Here is a 14559-nt window from a genome sequence, read left to right as displayed (position 1 = left end):
GGAGAGGAAGGCAGATTTCTCGATCACCTAAAAAATGCCATAGTCAAACCAATAGAAAAAAATCCCCATATAAACTCAATTGACCCATCTAATCTAAGACCCATCTCTATCTTTCATCTCAAAACTAATAGAAAAAGTTGTAAATAAGCAATTTTGTCAGAACACATTGAGACCCACAACCTCCTTCATCCCACACAATTTTGTTTCCGTAGATTTACAAAACAGAAACACTGCTGACATCCCTGATGGACACAATACTTAAGAGGACTAGACAATGGTCAAATGTACTTACTGGTATTAAATGATATATAAGCTGCATTTGATACAGTAAATCACAATACATTTCAGACCAGGTTAAGTGAAATAGGTTTAAACAGATCTCACCCTGCAATGGTTCAACTCATATCTTTCAAATAGATCATTCAAGTAAAAATTAATAACAGAGTTCGAACAACTAACAGTAAAACATGGAGTTCCGCAAGGCTCCTCTTTATCATCCACTTTTTAATATTTATATGTTGCCATTATGTAAGATTTTAGCAGGTTTGGGATTAATCCATTTCATATATGCAGATGGACAAATTTTAATTCCGATTACCAAGACACTTGAATCAACATTAAAACTATGGGAAATCTACCTCGCTGCAATAAGTCAAGTTTTAACACAGATGAGTCTATCACTCAACCCAAAAAACCCAGAATCTTTAATAATTTGTAATGAACTGAATGAAAGGATAGGAGAAGTAATTAAAAAAATGCAAAAAAGATATCCAGTGACTTTTGAAATCAAAGATCTTGGAGTGATACTAGATAGTGAAATAATCCTAAAACACTTGATAAACAATATTAAAGATGGCTATTTTAAACTAAATGTTTTAAAAAGATTAGAGCCTCTTTTATATGAGCAAGATTTTTGTACAGTTTTACATCTTTTCAAAGATGGACTATTTTAACGCTCTACTACTGGGATTAACCTGCTTCCACAATCAGACCACGCCAACTCCTCCAAAATTCAGCCGCCAGAATTCTAACCAACACCAGAAGAACAGGACATATCACACCGATTCTGAAAGAACTACACTGGTCACCCATTACTCAACGCATCCAATATCAAGCATTATCCATGAGTCACAAAAGACTCTACAATAACTAAATAGAATGGCTTACCGCATCACTTCATTTCCACGTTCCACAGAGAACCAACAGGTCTGCTAATAATGGCTCCTTACCTGTACCATCACCCAAATCGCTTCACTTAAATTCAGTTCGTGAGAGGGCGCTTTCTATTGCTAAACCACTATTGTGGAATTCCCTTCCACAATATCTGCGTCTTGAGCCGAACATGAAAGCCTTTAAAAAAAAGGCTTAACTTGGCTTTTTCAACAAGCCTTTCCTTAAGAACAGCTTTAAATTTACTCTTAAAACTCCAGTTTTACAGTTAATTTTAGTTTCTTTTAGGTTTTAAGATTTACGAAATTTTATTTTCTTTTTACTTAGTTTAACAAATGTATCTTTGATTGCTGTTTTAAATGCTTTTATGGTGTTTATAATTGAATAGTATTTCCTTTAATTGAATGTTTAAATGCTTTTAAAGGAGCATTTATACTCAATTTGTACACAGGTGTGAAATTTAATTTTGAACATCAGTATATAAAACCATTAAATAAATAAATACAGACTGGATGGGATAAAAGAATTGGATTTAAGCTTTTCCCAAACTGAGTATTGCAGGTTTCATTTGTACCTGCAGTGCATCGTAAATCAGGAAATGTTGAGATTACTTACCTGATAATCTCGTTTTCCTTAGTGTAGACAGATGGACTCAGAACAAATGGGTATAGTATGCTCGTGCTAGCAGTTGGAGACGGATCTGACGTCAGCACGGGTGTATATATACCCCCACAGGAAGCGTAGCAACTTAGTAATCTTCCTTGCAAAAGCTGTTATGGATATGTGTACTGACGCTCAGTGAAAAGTGAAACAGGATTCCCCTGACCGATTGATAGTAGCTGGAGACCGCCAGCATTCCCAACCGGAAGGCGTTGACACCTGGTAGAGTGTACGCTCTTATGGAAACAGATGACATGGCTTACCTTGAAGCGGTGAAACCCATGTACACAGGCAGCTGGGCGGGATGCTGAGTCCATCTGTCTACACTAAGGAAAACGAGATTATTAGGTAAGTAATCTCAACATTTCCTGTCGTGTAGCCAGATGGACTCAGAACAAATGGGATGTACAAAAGCTTTACTCCCAGCCTGGGCGGGAGGCTGCCTGAGGACCATGTAGGACCGCCCTCGCAAATGCTGTCTCCTCCCTGGCCTGGACATCCAGACGGTAGAACCTGGAGAAGGTATGGAGGGAGGACCACATCGCCGCTTTACAGATTTCTGCAGGCGACAGCATCCTGGATTCTGCCCAAGATGCCGCTTGTGCTCTGGTAGAATAAGCCTTGACTTGTAGAGGCGGAGACTTCCCGGCCTCTACGTAAGCTGCTCTGATAACTTCTTTAATCCAGCGGGCGATGGTGGGCCGAGAGGCCACTTTCCCTTGTCGTTTCCCGCTGTGCAGGACGAACAGATGGTCTGTCTTTCGGACGTCTTCTGTCATTTCCAGATATCTGGGCAGCAGTCTGCCTATGTCGAGATGGCGTAGCAAACGCCCTTCTTCAGATTTCTTCAAACCCGCCGTGGTAGGCAAGGATATAGTTTGGTTAAGGTGAAATTGTGAGACCACTTTAGGTAAAAAGGAGGGAACCGTGCGAAGATGGATAGCCTCTGGAGTGATTCTGAGAAAGGGATCACGGCAGGACAGTGCTTGTAGCTCTGAGACGCGGCGTGCTGAACAGACCGCCAATAATAACACCATCTTCAAGGTTAAAGAACGTAGAGACAGGCCCCAAAGGGGTCTGAAGGTGGATCCCGCGAGGAAATCCAAAACAAGGTTGAGGTTCCACAAAGGCACTGGCCACTTCAGTGGTGGACGAATGTGCTTAACTCCTTTCAGGAAGCGAGACACATCTGGATGCGTGGCAATGGTCTTGCCATCCCTCCTGGGACCATAGCAAGACAGTGCAGCCACCTGAACTTTGATGGAGCTGAGGGAGAGACCCTTCTGAAGCCCATCTTGCAGGAAATCCAGAACAATAGGGATTTTGGTCGCATGTGGATTGGTGCCCTGAGTGTCGCACCAGGCTTCAAATATTCTCCAGATCCTTATGTGGGTGAGGGAAGTGGAAAACTTGCGTGCTCGGAGGAGTGTATGTATCACGGGCTCCGAGTAACCTCTTTTCTTCAGTCTAGCCCTCTCAATGGCCAAACCGTAAGAGAGAATTGAGCTGGATCCTCGTGGAGGATGGGACCTTGCAGCAGCAGGTCCCTGTATGGAGGCAGAGGTAGAAGATTCCCTGCCAGTAGTCTTCTCATGTCTGCGTACCAGGGTCTTCTTGGCCAGTCCGGGGCCACTAGAAGAACTAGTCCTCTGTGCCGCTGAATCTTGTGTATAATGGCGCCCAGCAGGGGCCATGGAGGAAAAGCATATAGCAGGATCCCCTGAGGCCATGGCTGTACCAGGGCATCGATCCCCTGGGTTAGAGGATCCCGCCTGCGGCTGAAATACCTGGGTACTTGAGCGTTGGACCTGTCCGCTAGTAGGTCCATGCCCGGCGTCCCCCACTGATCCACAATCATCTGGAAAGCTGTGGGCGACAGCTGCCATTCCCCCGGGTTTAGGCTTTCTCTGCTGAGGAAGTCTGCCGTGGTGTTGTCCTTCCTGGCGATGTGGACGGCGGAGATGTCCTGAAGATTCGCCTCCGCCCAAGCCATCAGGGGGGCTATTTCTAAGGATACCTGTCGGCTTCTGGTTCCGCCCTGTCGGTTGATGTATGCCACCGTGGTGGACTTGTCAGACATCACTGACTGCTCTGTTTCGAAGTCTGCGGGCAAATTGCAGGCAGGCTAACCTGACCGCCTGTGCCTCTGGTCAGTTGATGTTCCACCCCAACACTTCTCTGTTCCACCGCCCCTGGGCAGTTAGCTCTTCGCAGTGTGCTTCCCAGCCGCTCAGGCTGGCATCTGTAGTGAGCAGGGTCCAAGTTGGGGAGGGCATCCTTGACCCCCGGCTCATGTGGCCGGGCTTCAGCCACCACCGTAACTGATTCCGTACTCTGGCCGGTAGAGGTAGATGCACGGTGTAGTTCTGTAATCGTGGGCACCACCGAGATAGGAGGGCACGCTGTAATGGTCTCATATGGGCCCATGCCCATGGTATCACTTCCAGAGTGGAGGCCATTAGGCCGAGGACCTGTAGGTAATCCCAAGCTGTGGGCCGAGCGGTGCTCAGCAGATTCTGCAAGCAATCCCGGAGTTTCGATTTCCTCCTGGAGGTCAGGCTGATCATGTCTTCCTGAGTGTCGAATCGGACACCTAGGTATTCCAGCGACTGCAAAGGCTGTAGGGAACTCTTGTGTATGTTGACTACCCATCCTAGGCTTTCCAGAAGAGATATAACTCTGTTGGTTGCCTGGTGGCTCTCCTCCGGTGACTTTGCCCTGATCAGCCAATCGTCTAGGTAGGGATGGACGAGAATGCCTTCCCTTCCTGAGTGACGCCGCCACCACTACTACTACCTTGGTAAAGGTCCGTGGCGCGGTGGCTAACCCGAAGGGTAGAGCCCGGAACTGAAAGTGCTGATCCAGGACTTTGAAGCGTAAGTAACGCTGGTGATCCCGATGAATTGGGATATGTAGATAGGCCTCTGAGAGATCCAAGGATGTGAGATACTCCCCTGGCTGTATTGCACTTCGAACGGACCACAGAGTTTCCATGCGAAATCTCGGGACCCGTAAGTGCTGGTTGACAGACTTGAGGTCCAGGACAGGTCTGAAGGTGCCCCCCTTCTTGGGGATAATGAAATAAATGCCCAGAATTTATGTCCCATGCAGGCACTGGGATTATGGCTTTTAGGGACAGGAGTCTCTCCAAGGTAGCTGCCAGCGCCGGCCTCTTGAGGGGCAGACAAGGCGATTCCACAAACTTGTTCGGAGGGAGATGAAAGAAGTCCAGGTAGTACCCTTCCCGGACAATGGCAAGGACCCACTGGTCCAAAGTAATCTCGACCCACCTGCGGTAAAATAGGGTTAGCCTGCCCCCTATGGCCTCTTCCCCCAGATGGGTCAGCTGATTCTCATTCTGGGGTGCGGCCGGGACCCGACCCAGTTCCCCTCTTGTTGTGCCGGGTCCGAAAGGACTGGTTCCTGGTCTGAGAATGAGGAGCTTGGTAGCGAGCCCTGTAAGGATTGAAGCGTGGAGAGCTTCTACCTCTGGATGGTCTAGGAAAAGGGCGCTGGGTCCTCCTTGACCTGTCTTCGGGTAGACGGGGTAATGGAGATGCGCCCCATTTTGATAAGCAGGAGCGCGTCACCACGGTGCAGCAGGTCACAATTCGTAGGGACATGGCTGCCACCTCAAAGGCGTGTTTCAGAATGGCGTCCATGCGCCGATCATGTGCATCCTTGAGGGCCGCCCCTCCCTCCACCAGAATGGTGGTGCGCTTCACAATTGCGCTAACTATGGCGTCTACCATCGGGCATGCCAGCAGCTCCTTGGTTGCCGGGTCTAGGGGGTACATGCTAGACAAAGCCCGACCCCCTTTGAATGAAGCGTCTGGCGCATTCCATTCCAGATCAATTAACTGCTGTGCTGCTTGTAGGAGGGGAAAATGGTGAGCCGTGGGACGCAGGCCCTCTAGCAGGGGGTTCATTCTAGGCTCCCCTGGGGTGCCCTGGCCCGGGATAGCCAGCTCCGATAGGCATTGAGAGACCAGGTCTGGAAGATCCTCCTTAGGAAAGAAGTGTCTCATGGTTCGATATGATTCTATCCCCAAGGGGAGTTCTCCCTCCTTGGGGGGCTCGCCATCTTCTTCAGAATAATCCGAGTCCCCATAAGTGGGGCTTCCGGGTGGCGGGTGGCCATGCGTAGGCCTCGAGGGTCCCGGGGCAGGGTTATCCGGTACGTATGGGTCCGGTCGGGGATCAGACTGCATCTTGACGAAGGCATGAATCCCCTTGAATAATTCCACCCAGGAGAGGGAAGCAGGTTGTAGCCGTAGGGGCCCCAGGTCTGTGGGATTCCCTGGCTGCTCATTGCGGCCTGCTAGGTTCGGAGTGTTCCCTGAGGAACTGGCAGTCAAACTGGGCTGAGACCGGCCCTGGCCTGGAACTCCCAGGGCCTCCTCACATTGGGCACATAGGGAGTCTGCTTCCTCGCTCTTTGTGGCTCTGAGGTGGCATGCTGAGCAGAGGCCTAGAGCTCTTATGCCTGAGTCTGGAGGTGCCGGCTCTGCGGCCGCATGGGCTCTCATACGCTCCATCGTGTCTGATCTCCTCTCAATGAGTGCTTTATGAACGTGCGCCTTTAAACGTGTGCGTATTAATGTGCGCGTATCAACGTGCGCCTAGCAGCGTGCGCATATCAGCTTAACAATGTGCGCCTATGAACGTAAGCATGCGCGTAACTCAAGTAATGGGCGCCCAAATCCCTTTCGGGCACCTAACATATGCGCCCGTCGCCCCGCTTAGAACGAGGCGGCGAACCAGGGCTAGCGACGGCGAGCAGGCAAAATGGCAACCTCCTTGGCAGGCTGCCACGTAGGCAGACCCTGCTAATCCTCTCTCTTCGGAGACCAGTAAGAAAGATGTACACCTTACCTGATCTTCGGCGCTTCCCGGCTGTGACCCGGGCGGTCTCCGGCTGCGGGGGGAGAGGGTAATTACCGTCACTGCCGCGATCGAGGAAGTGCACCCACTGCCTCTAAGCCGTGCCCAAACCCGTCTCGCTCGGGGGCCAAGTCCTCACCGGGACCGAGGCTGCCTCTATGCCGCGCCCGAGCCCTTCTCACTCGGGGGCTAGGTCCCTGCCGCGATCCGGCCACCGATTCGAGGCGCTCACCTCCGAGGGACCATGGAAATCACCTCGGGAAACTCAACTGGGGGAGGGACCCAAGGGTATCACCGCAGGAATGCGGGGCTCGTCTTCAGGTAGGATTTCTTCTACGAATTTAGTCGCTATAATTTAGAAAACGCTCAGTGAGCATAAGCGAGCTCCAAACTGCTTTGGAGACTGAAATTACTGAGTTGCTGCACTTCCTGTGGGGGTATATGTACCCCGTGCTGACGTCAGATCAGTCTCCAACTGCTAGCACGAGCACACTATACCCACTTGTTTTGAGTCCATCTGCTACACGCTAGTTAATATCAGATTGCTTGACCACAATAAGCAATTGGATAAGAGTTAAAACTGATGCTTAATCAAAATATCTGAAGTGCTGTTTGTAGGAAAAACTAGGGATCTGGACATAACCCAACAGCTTCAACCTAGGGCCTGTGCTTCCTTTTCAAACAGCTCCGCAGCCTAGGGGTGATCTTGAACTCCACCTTAAATATACAGTGGACCCTCGAGTTACAACCGGCTTGACTTACAAACTTGGGTTACAACCAAAATTTTAGTTTTGAGTTACAACCTGAATGCCGGCCAAGGCCATGTGTGTCCGCTCGTGTGTGCGGTTGCTTCTAATTGGGCATTTTTCCTGTCAATCGTGTTTTTTTGGGCTTGGTGGGAGGGACTTCTGCTCTGCTGTTGCAGTGATTGGCTGCTGCTGCCGCCGAGGCCTGTCCATCTCAGGCGCCAGAGCTGCAAATGGTCACAGGAGCACATTGGCAGACCCGGCACGGCATTGCAGCAAGCAACAGCATCAACTGGTGACCAAGGAAGCTTCTGTGCAGCAGCAGAAAGGGAGTGTAGCACTCAGCTGGCTATAGCAAGTTATCAGGAGGGGAGGAATGAGTATGCTGGGAGAGGGAAATGAGTGTTTGGGGGCCAAAGATGTGCTCTGAGGGGGTGGGGAGGGGGGAATCCTCCCCCGCCTCCCTTCCTGCAAGCCAAAAATGTCAACTTGAATGGTGAGTACAGTATGAAATTGTTGTTTCTGGTAGGCTAGGCACATTTTATAACTTTGTGGTGAGTACACTAGGAAAATTATAGGTGTTTCTGGTAATTATACACATTATACAACCCTTTTTTTATTAAGAAAATGTTAGGTAAGGGGTGCCTTTGGGAGGTTCGGAACGCATTATGAGTATTTCCATTATTTATGGGAAAAAAAAGTCTTGACTTACAACCAGCCCTCTGGAATGAATTGAGTTCGTAAGTCAAGGGTCCACTGTAGATGGTTGACTAGCAGCCTAGCATTGAAGAGTAGCCAGCTTAGAACCAGTGAAGCCAAGGTTTTAATCCTGTTTCTCTCACAGATACTCTGACTTCAAACAAGTCATTTCACCCTCCACTGCCTCAGGTACAATTTAGATTATTTCCTTGCCCAAGATGATTTACAACTAAGTTTCTGAATTAGAACACACCTTTAGCTCAGATTTAGAAATGAGTAATTAAATCTAAAACCTAAAATCAAAAGCAATTTCCAAACACATTTTGTTCCGACTAAGAGAAATTTGTAAATTATCACCATATCTAGATTTTCATACTCTAATTTCAAAATAGGACTACTGCATCTCTCTATAATGGTTTTAACACTAAAAAAATGAAAGTTGCAGTTACTCCAAAACTCTACCAGGATTTTAACAGTAACCAAAAACTATGAAAATATTACCTTGATGCTGAAAGTAATCCAATGTGGCAACAGTCTCAATATAAAATATTGTTTTTGGCCTTCTAGCACCAATCAATGGAACAGGACCCTCTTACTTAAGAGATCATTTGCTTATGACCCCATTAGGAATCTAAGATCTGTCCAGAGAGGATTTTGTTCAATGCCATCATTCTACACGAGAGCGTAGGATCTATGATAGCGCCTTCTCTGTCCCTGCCCCTAGTTTGTAGCATTCCCTTGCTAGGGAAATAGGATTATCTAGGGATTATTTTTTGTTTTTAGTTTATCCTTTTAGGCATGATTATTTTTACAGGCTTATTACTATATTTCCTTTCTATTTTTGTGCTGTTTACTATTAGATTCTTATGGGTTACAAGGCCTTTTTCTAATGGCTATATATTTAATATTAGTATGTGAAATTATTTTATAGTTTTTGATTTTAAGTAATCTTAGTTACTTTAACTATTATGATAAAATATAAATTGTTCTATGATGTGACGAGCAATGTGGAAAGGAAGTTTTAATGTGCAAAAAATAATGTAAATACAAATAACGCACATAACTGCAAGGGAAAGGAATGAAAAAAGGAGAAGGAAGTAGATAGGGAGCAAGTGTACATCCCATTATCCATCCACCCACTGCCACACTCCTAGGGGGCCAGATACTGGGAAAGGGGGGGAAGCAGGGGTAATGCTGCTAGGAAAGGGGTAATGCTGCTAGGAAAGAGGTAGGATCCCAACTTTGGGAAAATCAAAGAATTAATATCAACAGTTATCTGCCACACTCCTGGGAACCCCAGTCTGCCTCCCCAATTCCCTAGTATTTCAAATCATCAAAAGGGCCAGACATAGCTGCCCCCTCCCCAACAAAAAAAAAAAACAAAACTTCAAACATCTCTGATCTACTCCCATCCCCAGCTCAGCTAATTCCAAGGGGGAACCCTTTCCAGTCCTCTTGGTGATTTGAAATATCTTGTGCAGCCCCTCCCTTGAAGTTTGGGAACTGCTGTTCTATGGGGAAATGAAGGGACAGAGGACATTTTTCCATTTAATTGATATCTTCCCAATAAGAAATGAAAAGGTTTACTCTTACCTTTGGTTTTTTGTTCTGTGACCTGTGAATAAAAAACATGGAAAATAAAAGTTTAGCTTCACCTACAATATAAACATGCTCATATACAGAATTTCAAAAGGTCAAGCATAAAGTTGTAATATCTAACCCAAATAAAACAGAAAATTTTAAAGTTGACCATTTTGGACTACTTTAAGCAGTTTCCTTGCAATCCCCACGCTCCATGGGAGTAGCATCATATAGCCTGCATGGATGGACTGATGGGAATACCAGCCCATTCAAAATAATTTGTGATACTTAACACAGATGCCCCCCAGAAATTGAATGCAACCAGTATAAACATTTTCAGAAATAAAAACATGAAAAATAATTTCTACAGAGTAGACATTACAGTGCAATACATAACCTTCTGAAGTGATGCCCAGCGCATAATTAATAGCTTTTTCTTTTAACAGACATTTAGTATTCATTCTGCTCAGTGAAAGAATAGCAGGTACACTAACATTTCACAGCGATTACAGAAATAGATATGATCTTGTATGACTATTAATCAGGCAAGAGAAGATGAGAAATTTGCCAAGACCCTCTTATGACTGCTTCACATAGAAGCTGTCAAAGGAAGCATAAAATACAAAAGATTTTAATGTTATGGCCTCAAATGCACCAGGTACTGTACTGCAACAAATTTTTCATGAGTATAAACTAACATTTTTCATATTCTCACAATTAGGGATATTCAAGAAAGAAATAAAATAAAGCGGAGTTGCTTACCTGCAGCAGGTACTCATTAAGGATAGCACGATGTCAGTCTTTACAAGTGAGCGACATCATCCAATGCAGCCTGGCTAAAAACTTGTGTGTCAGTTTCTAGAACTTTGACTGTGCCTCACTGAGCATGCACAGTATGCCATTATACCATGTGTCCATGGGGGCTTCAGAACACTTGTTACAGACAAGCAATTCTGCTTTCTCTGAGGACACACACAGGATGGCAGTTCTAACTAGTAGGGAATCCCTAGCTACAGACAGATCTAAATGAAGAAAAGGACAAACAAAACAGATTTTTCTTACGAGGGCAGGCAGGAACAAAAACAGGCTCTAGGAGGGAAAGAAGCTGGGTTCTACACCTCAAAGATTCCACAGCACAGATTGGCCAAAACTACTGTTGTGTCAGGAGGCCCTGTCCAAGCCTTATAGAGCTCCTCCATGGAGACCAATTTAAGGTGACCTATGAAAGTTGACATAGCTCCAACACAGAGACTTGACATTACCCACTAGCTTTAGGCCTACCTGGTCATAACAGAAGGAGATGCAATCTGCTAGCCAACTGAATAAAATATGTATGGCAACAAATCCTCAGTTTCTTGGAGTTAAAAGAAACAAAAGGCTAGGTGGACTTTTTATGGGCTTCAGTCTACTCGAGGTAGAAGACCAAGGCTCTTTTGCAGTCCAAACTGAGCAGTGCTTATTCACCTTCGTGGATATGTGGCCTGGGAAAAAATGTTGTAAGGATGATTGACTGGTTAAGGTGAAATTCAGACACCACCTTAAGCATGAATTTAGTATGGGTATGTAGAATGATAATGATAAAACTTAGAACAGGTGGAAGAGTTACTAAAGCCTGAAGCTCATTTATTCTGCGCACTGACACAACCGTCACCAGAAGCACAACCTTCCATAAGAACATAAGAAATTGCCATGCTGGGACAGACCAAGGGTCCATCAAGCCCAGCATCCTGTTTCCAACAGAGGCCAAAAACCAGGCCACAAGAACCTGGCAATTACCCAAACACTAAGAAGAATCCATGCTACTGATGCAATTAATAGCAGTGGCTATTCCCTAAGTATAATTGATTAATAGCCATTAATGGACTTCTCCTCCAAGAACTTATCCAAACCTTTTTTGAACCCAGCTACACTAACTGCACTAACTACCTTCTCTGGCAACAAATTCCAGAGCTTTATTGTGCGTTGAGTGAAAAAGAATTTTCTCCGATTAGTCTTAAATGTGCTACATGCTAACTTCATGGAATGCCCCCTAGTCCTTCTATTATTCGAAAGTGTGAATAACAGAGTCACATCTACTCGTTCAAGACCTCTCATGATCTTAAAGACCTCTATCATATCCCCCCTCAGCCATCTCTTCTCCAAGCTGAACAGCCCTAACCTCTTCAGCCTTTCCTCATAGGGGAGCTGTTCCATCCCCTTTATCATTTTGGTTGCCCTTCTCTGTACCTTCTTCCAGGTCTGGTACTTCAGGCCACAGGAGTGCCATGGCTCTAAGGGAGCTTTCATCAGTTAGGTCAGAACTGCACTGACGGCTCCGATGGAAGACTTCAAATTAAGCTGGACCTGTATGAATCAAACCAAAGAATGTACAGAGATGGGTCTACTGTTTACATGTTGGCGATAGGCACAAATTGCTCTGAGATGTACTCTTTACTCCTGGGGGAATTCTGCACAAAGTACTTAAATTTCTGCCTACTTTATTTTGGTCAAAATAACACAATATACATAACAGTCTAAGCAATTAATTTAAAATGTAATACAGAAAAAAAATTAAATATGCAGAGTTTTAATTATTTTGAGTAGAATTTCACTAAAAGTACACTGTAAGTGACCCTTTCACCCTCTATTCCTATACCCCTGGCCAGTCTCCTTTCACTTTGACCTCTTAGGCCCCAACTCCTCCACCTTCCACTATGTATCTCCCCTCTCCCTCTACGCCCAACCCTTTCCACTCTAGAGTTTGAACTCTTTCAGTACTGCCCCTCATACAGGTTTTCCCTCTCTCTCATGCACATACACACCTTCTCATAAAGGATCCTCCTCTCTCTTGCACAGACATCTCCCCTCATACAGGCTCTTTTTCTCTCGCATACACCCCCCCCCCCCCCCCCTCACACAGGCTCCCTCTCGTGCAAACGCACACCCGCATACTGGCTTTCTCCCCCTCATACACACACATACCCTCATATAGGCTCGCTCTCACACACATACCCACCCACCCATACAGGCTCCCTTCTCTCACAAACAAGCACCATCACTCCCACACATACAATCACATTTTTACAAGCACCAGCTTCCAACTCACATATATCCACACTCCTTCACAATCTCCTCATATAGGTTCCCTCTGGCAGACACTCATGCACCCTCTCAAACACTCTCTCACACACAAAGTCTCTCTCATACAGTCACCGGGGCCTGCACTATCTTCACTACAAGCAGGATGGGCTCTGCTTGTCGTCACCAGGGCTTGCATCATCTTCGCCGCGAGTGGGAAGTGCTCCACCTGCGACCAACCAGACCTGTACCATCTTCACTGCAAGCAGGATGGGCTCTGCTTGCGAATGCGGGGCCTGCTCCAAATTCTGCACAAATTCTGCGCTCTGCAGTAGAGCATTATTCCACCAGGAGTAACTTATCGAGTTGGTCTTGAGACCTGACTCAGATAACTGTAGGAAGTAATCAAGCAGTTTGTGTGTGAAGCAGATGAAAGGATCTGAGGCCTTTTGCTCACACCACAAACCTCCATTTCAGTTTATAGAACTTCCTCGGATTCCTTTCTTAAACCTAAGAACAAAACATATCCTCTGACAGATCTAAGGGTTTCAAAGTCACCCTTTCAACATTCAGGCTGTGAGCCAGGAACCTTAAGTTTGAATGGTGCAACTATACTCAATTCTGAGTGGAATTCTCCAGCCTGATCAGTTCCCCAATTAATTTCTCTCTCAGGAACAGGAACCAAGATAATTGTGGTCCCCCAGTCCAACTTCAAAGTCTTTGCAATAAGTGGTATTAGAAGAAACACGTAGAGCAAGCCTTTGCTCCAGTCAATAGCAAATGCATTAGAGGCTAATTTGCCTTGAATCTCTTTCCTGAAACAGAAGAGAGGGACTTTCCTGTTCTAAGGCAACGTAAACATATCTATCATGGATGTGGTCAATTTCCAGAATATCTGGTTTACTATCCCTCGGTCCATGGATCATTCGTGGGATTCCAGAACCAGGCTCAATCTGCCAGGACATTCTCCCCACCTGCCAGACATGTGGCTCTGAGGACCAACCCGAGAGATGGCCCATTCCCACATCTAGGACTAGAGACAAGATCCCATGCCTCTCTGCTTAATATAAAAACTCTGCAACTTGATTGTCAGTCTGGACCATTATCACTTTGTTGGCCATCAATCTATGAAAGCCTTCAGAGTGTACCAAACTACCCCTTAACTCTAGGAATTTTATCTGATGAAGCTTTTCTTGAACATACCAAAAGCCTCAAGTGCAAAGAGCCTCTAGTCAGGCTCCTTACCCTAGGTTTGATGCATCTATGCTTAGAACAAATTGGCTTGATGGAATTTGGAAGGGTATGCTACTAATCAGATTGGAACTGTGTCACTACTGGGACAAGGGGAGTCCTTGAGTGGCTACATGATGTGGGTATTGTCTTGAAGATCTTAAGTGGCTTAAAGCCACTGTGATCCGAGGGTCTAGTGGCTCTCCTATGGAGATATACCAAAGGAGTAAGAATCTGTTGATGCTGTAAGGACCAACAATCTCAACATGTCGCATGCTAAGGCCTGCTGACTCACTAGGATCCTTTCCACTGCACGATCGCTCTCTATTGTAGAAGGAAGGCTCTTGACTAAGTCATGCCTAGCAGTGCTCCAATAAACTAATTGAAATGATGGGCTTAAGTCTCAAGTGCAATTTGGGGTAGTTAAACTAGTAACTCCAACACCTGGGTGATTTTGCACAGATTCTACAGCACCCACTTAAGATTGTTCTTGACAAGGCAAACGTCCAGGTAAGGGAACATATGCACCCCC

General features: G+C 46.0%; 1 protein-coding gene across 1 annotated transcript in view; it reads right to left on the bottom strand.

Annotated features, from left to right (window-relative positions):
- TNRC6B (trinucleotide repeat containing adaptor 6B) overlaps positions 1-14559 on the bottom strand; it is an 877462-nt gene that overhangs the window by 577629 nt on the left and 285274 nt on the right. Inside the window, exon 6 of the mRNA XM_029590231.1 lies at positions 9753-9774. Within this exon, the coding sequence (XP_029446091.1) occupies positions 9753-9774 (22 nt within the window). The remainder of the gene's footprint in view (positions 1-9752; positions 9775-14559) is intronic.

This window comes from Rhinatrema bivittatum, chromosome 2 (genome assembly GCF_901001135.1).
Source record: "Rhinatrema bivittatum chromosome 2, aRhiBiv1.1, whole genome shotgun sequence".
In the NCBI taxonomy this organism is placed as follows: Eukaryota; Metazoa; Chordata; class Amphibia; order Gymnophiona; family Rhinatrematidae; genus Rhinatrema; species Rhinatrema bivittatum.
This window is presented reverse-complemented; position numbering and strand designations above follow the sequence as displayed.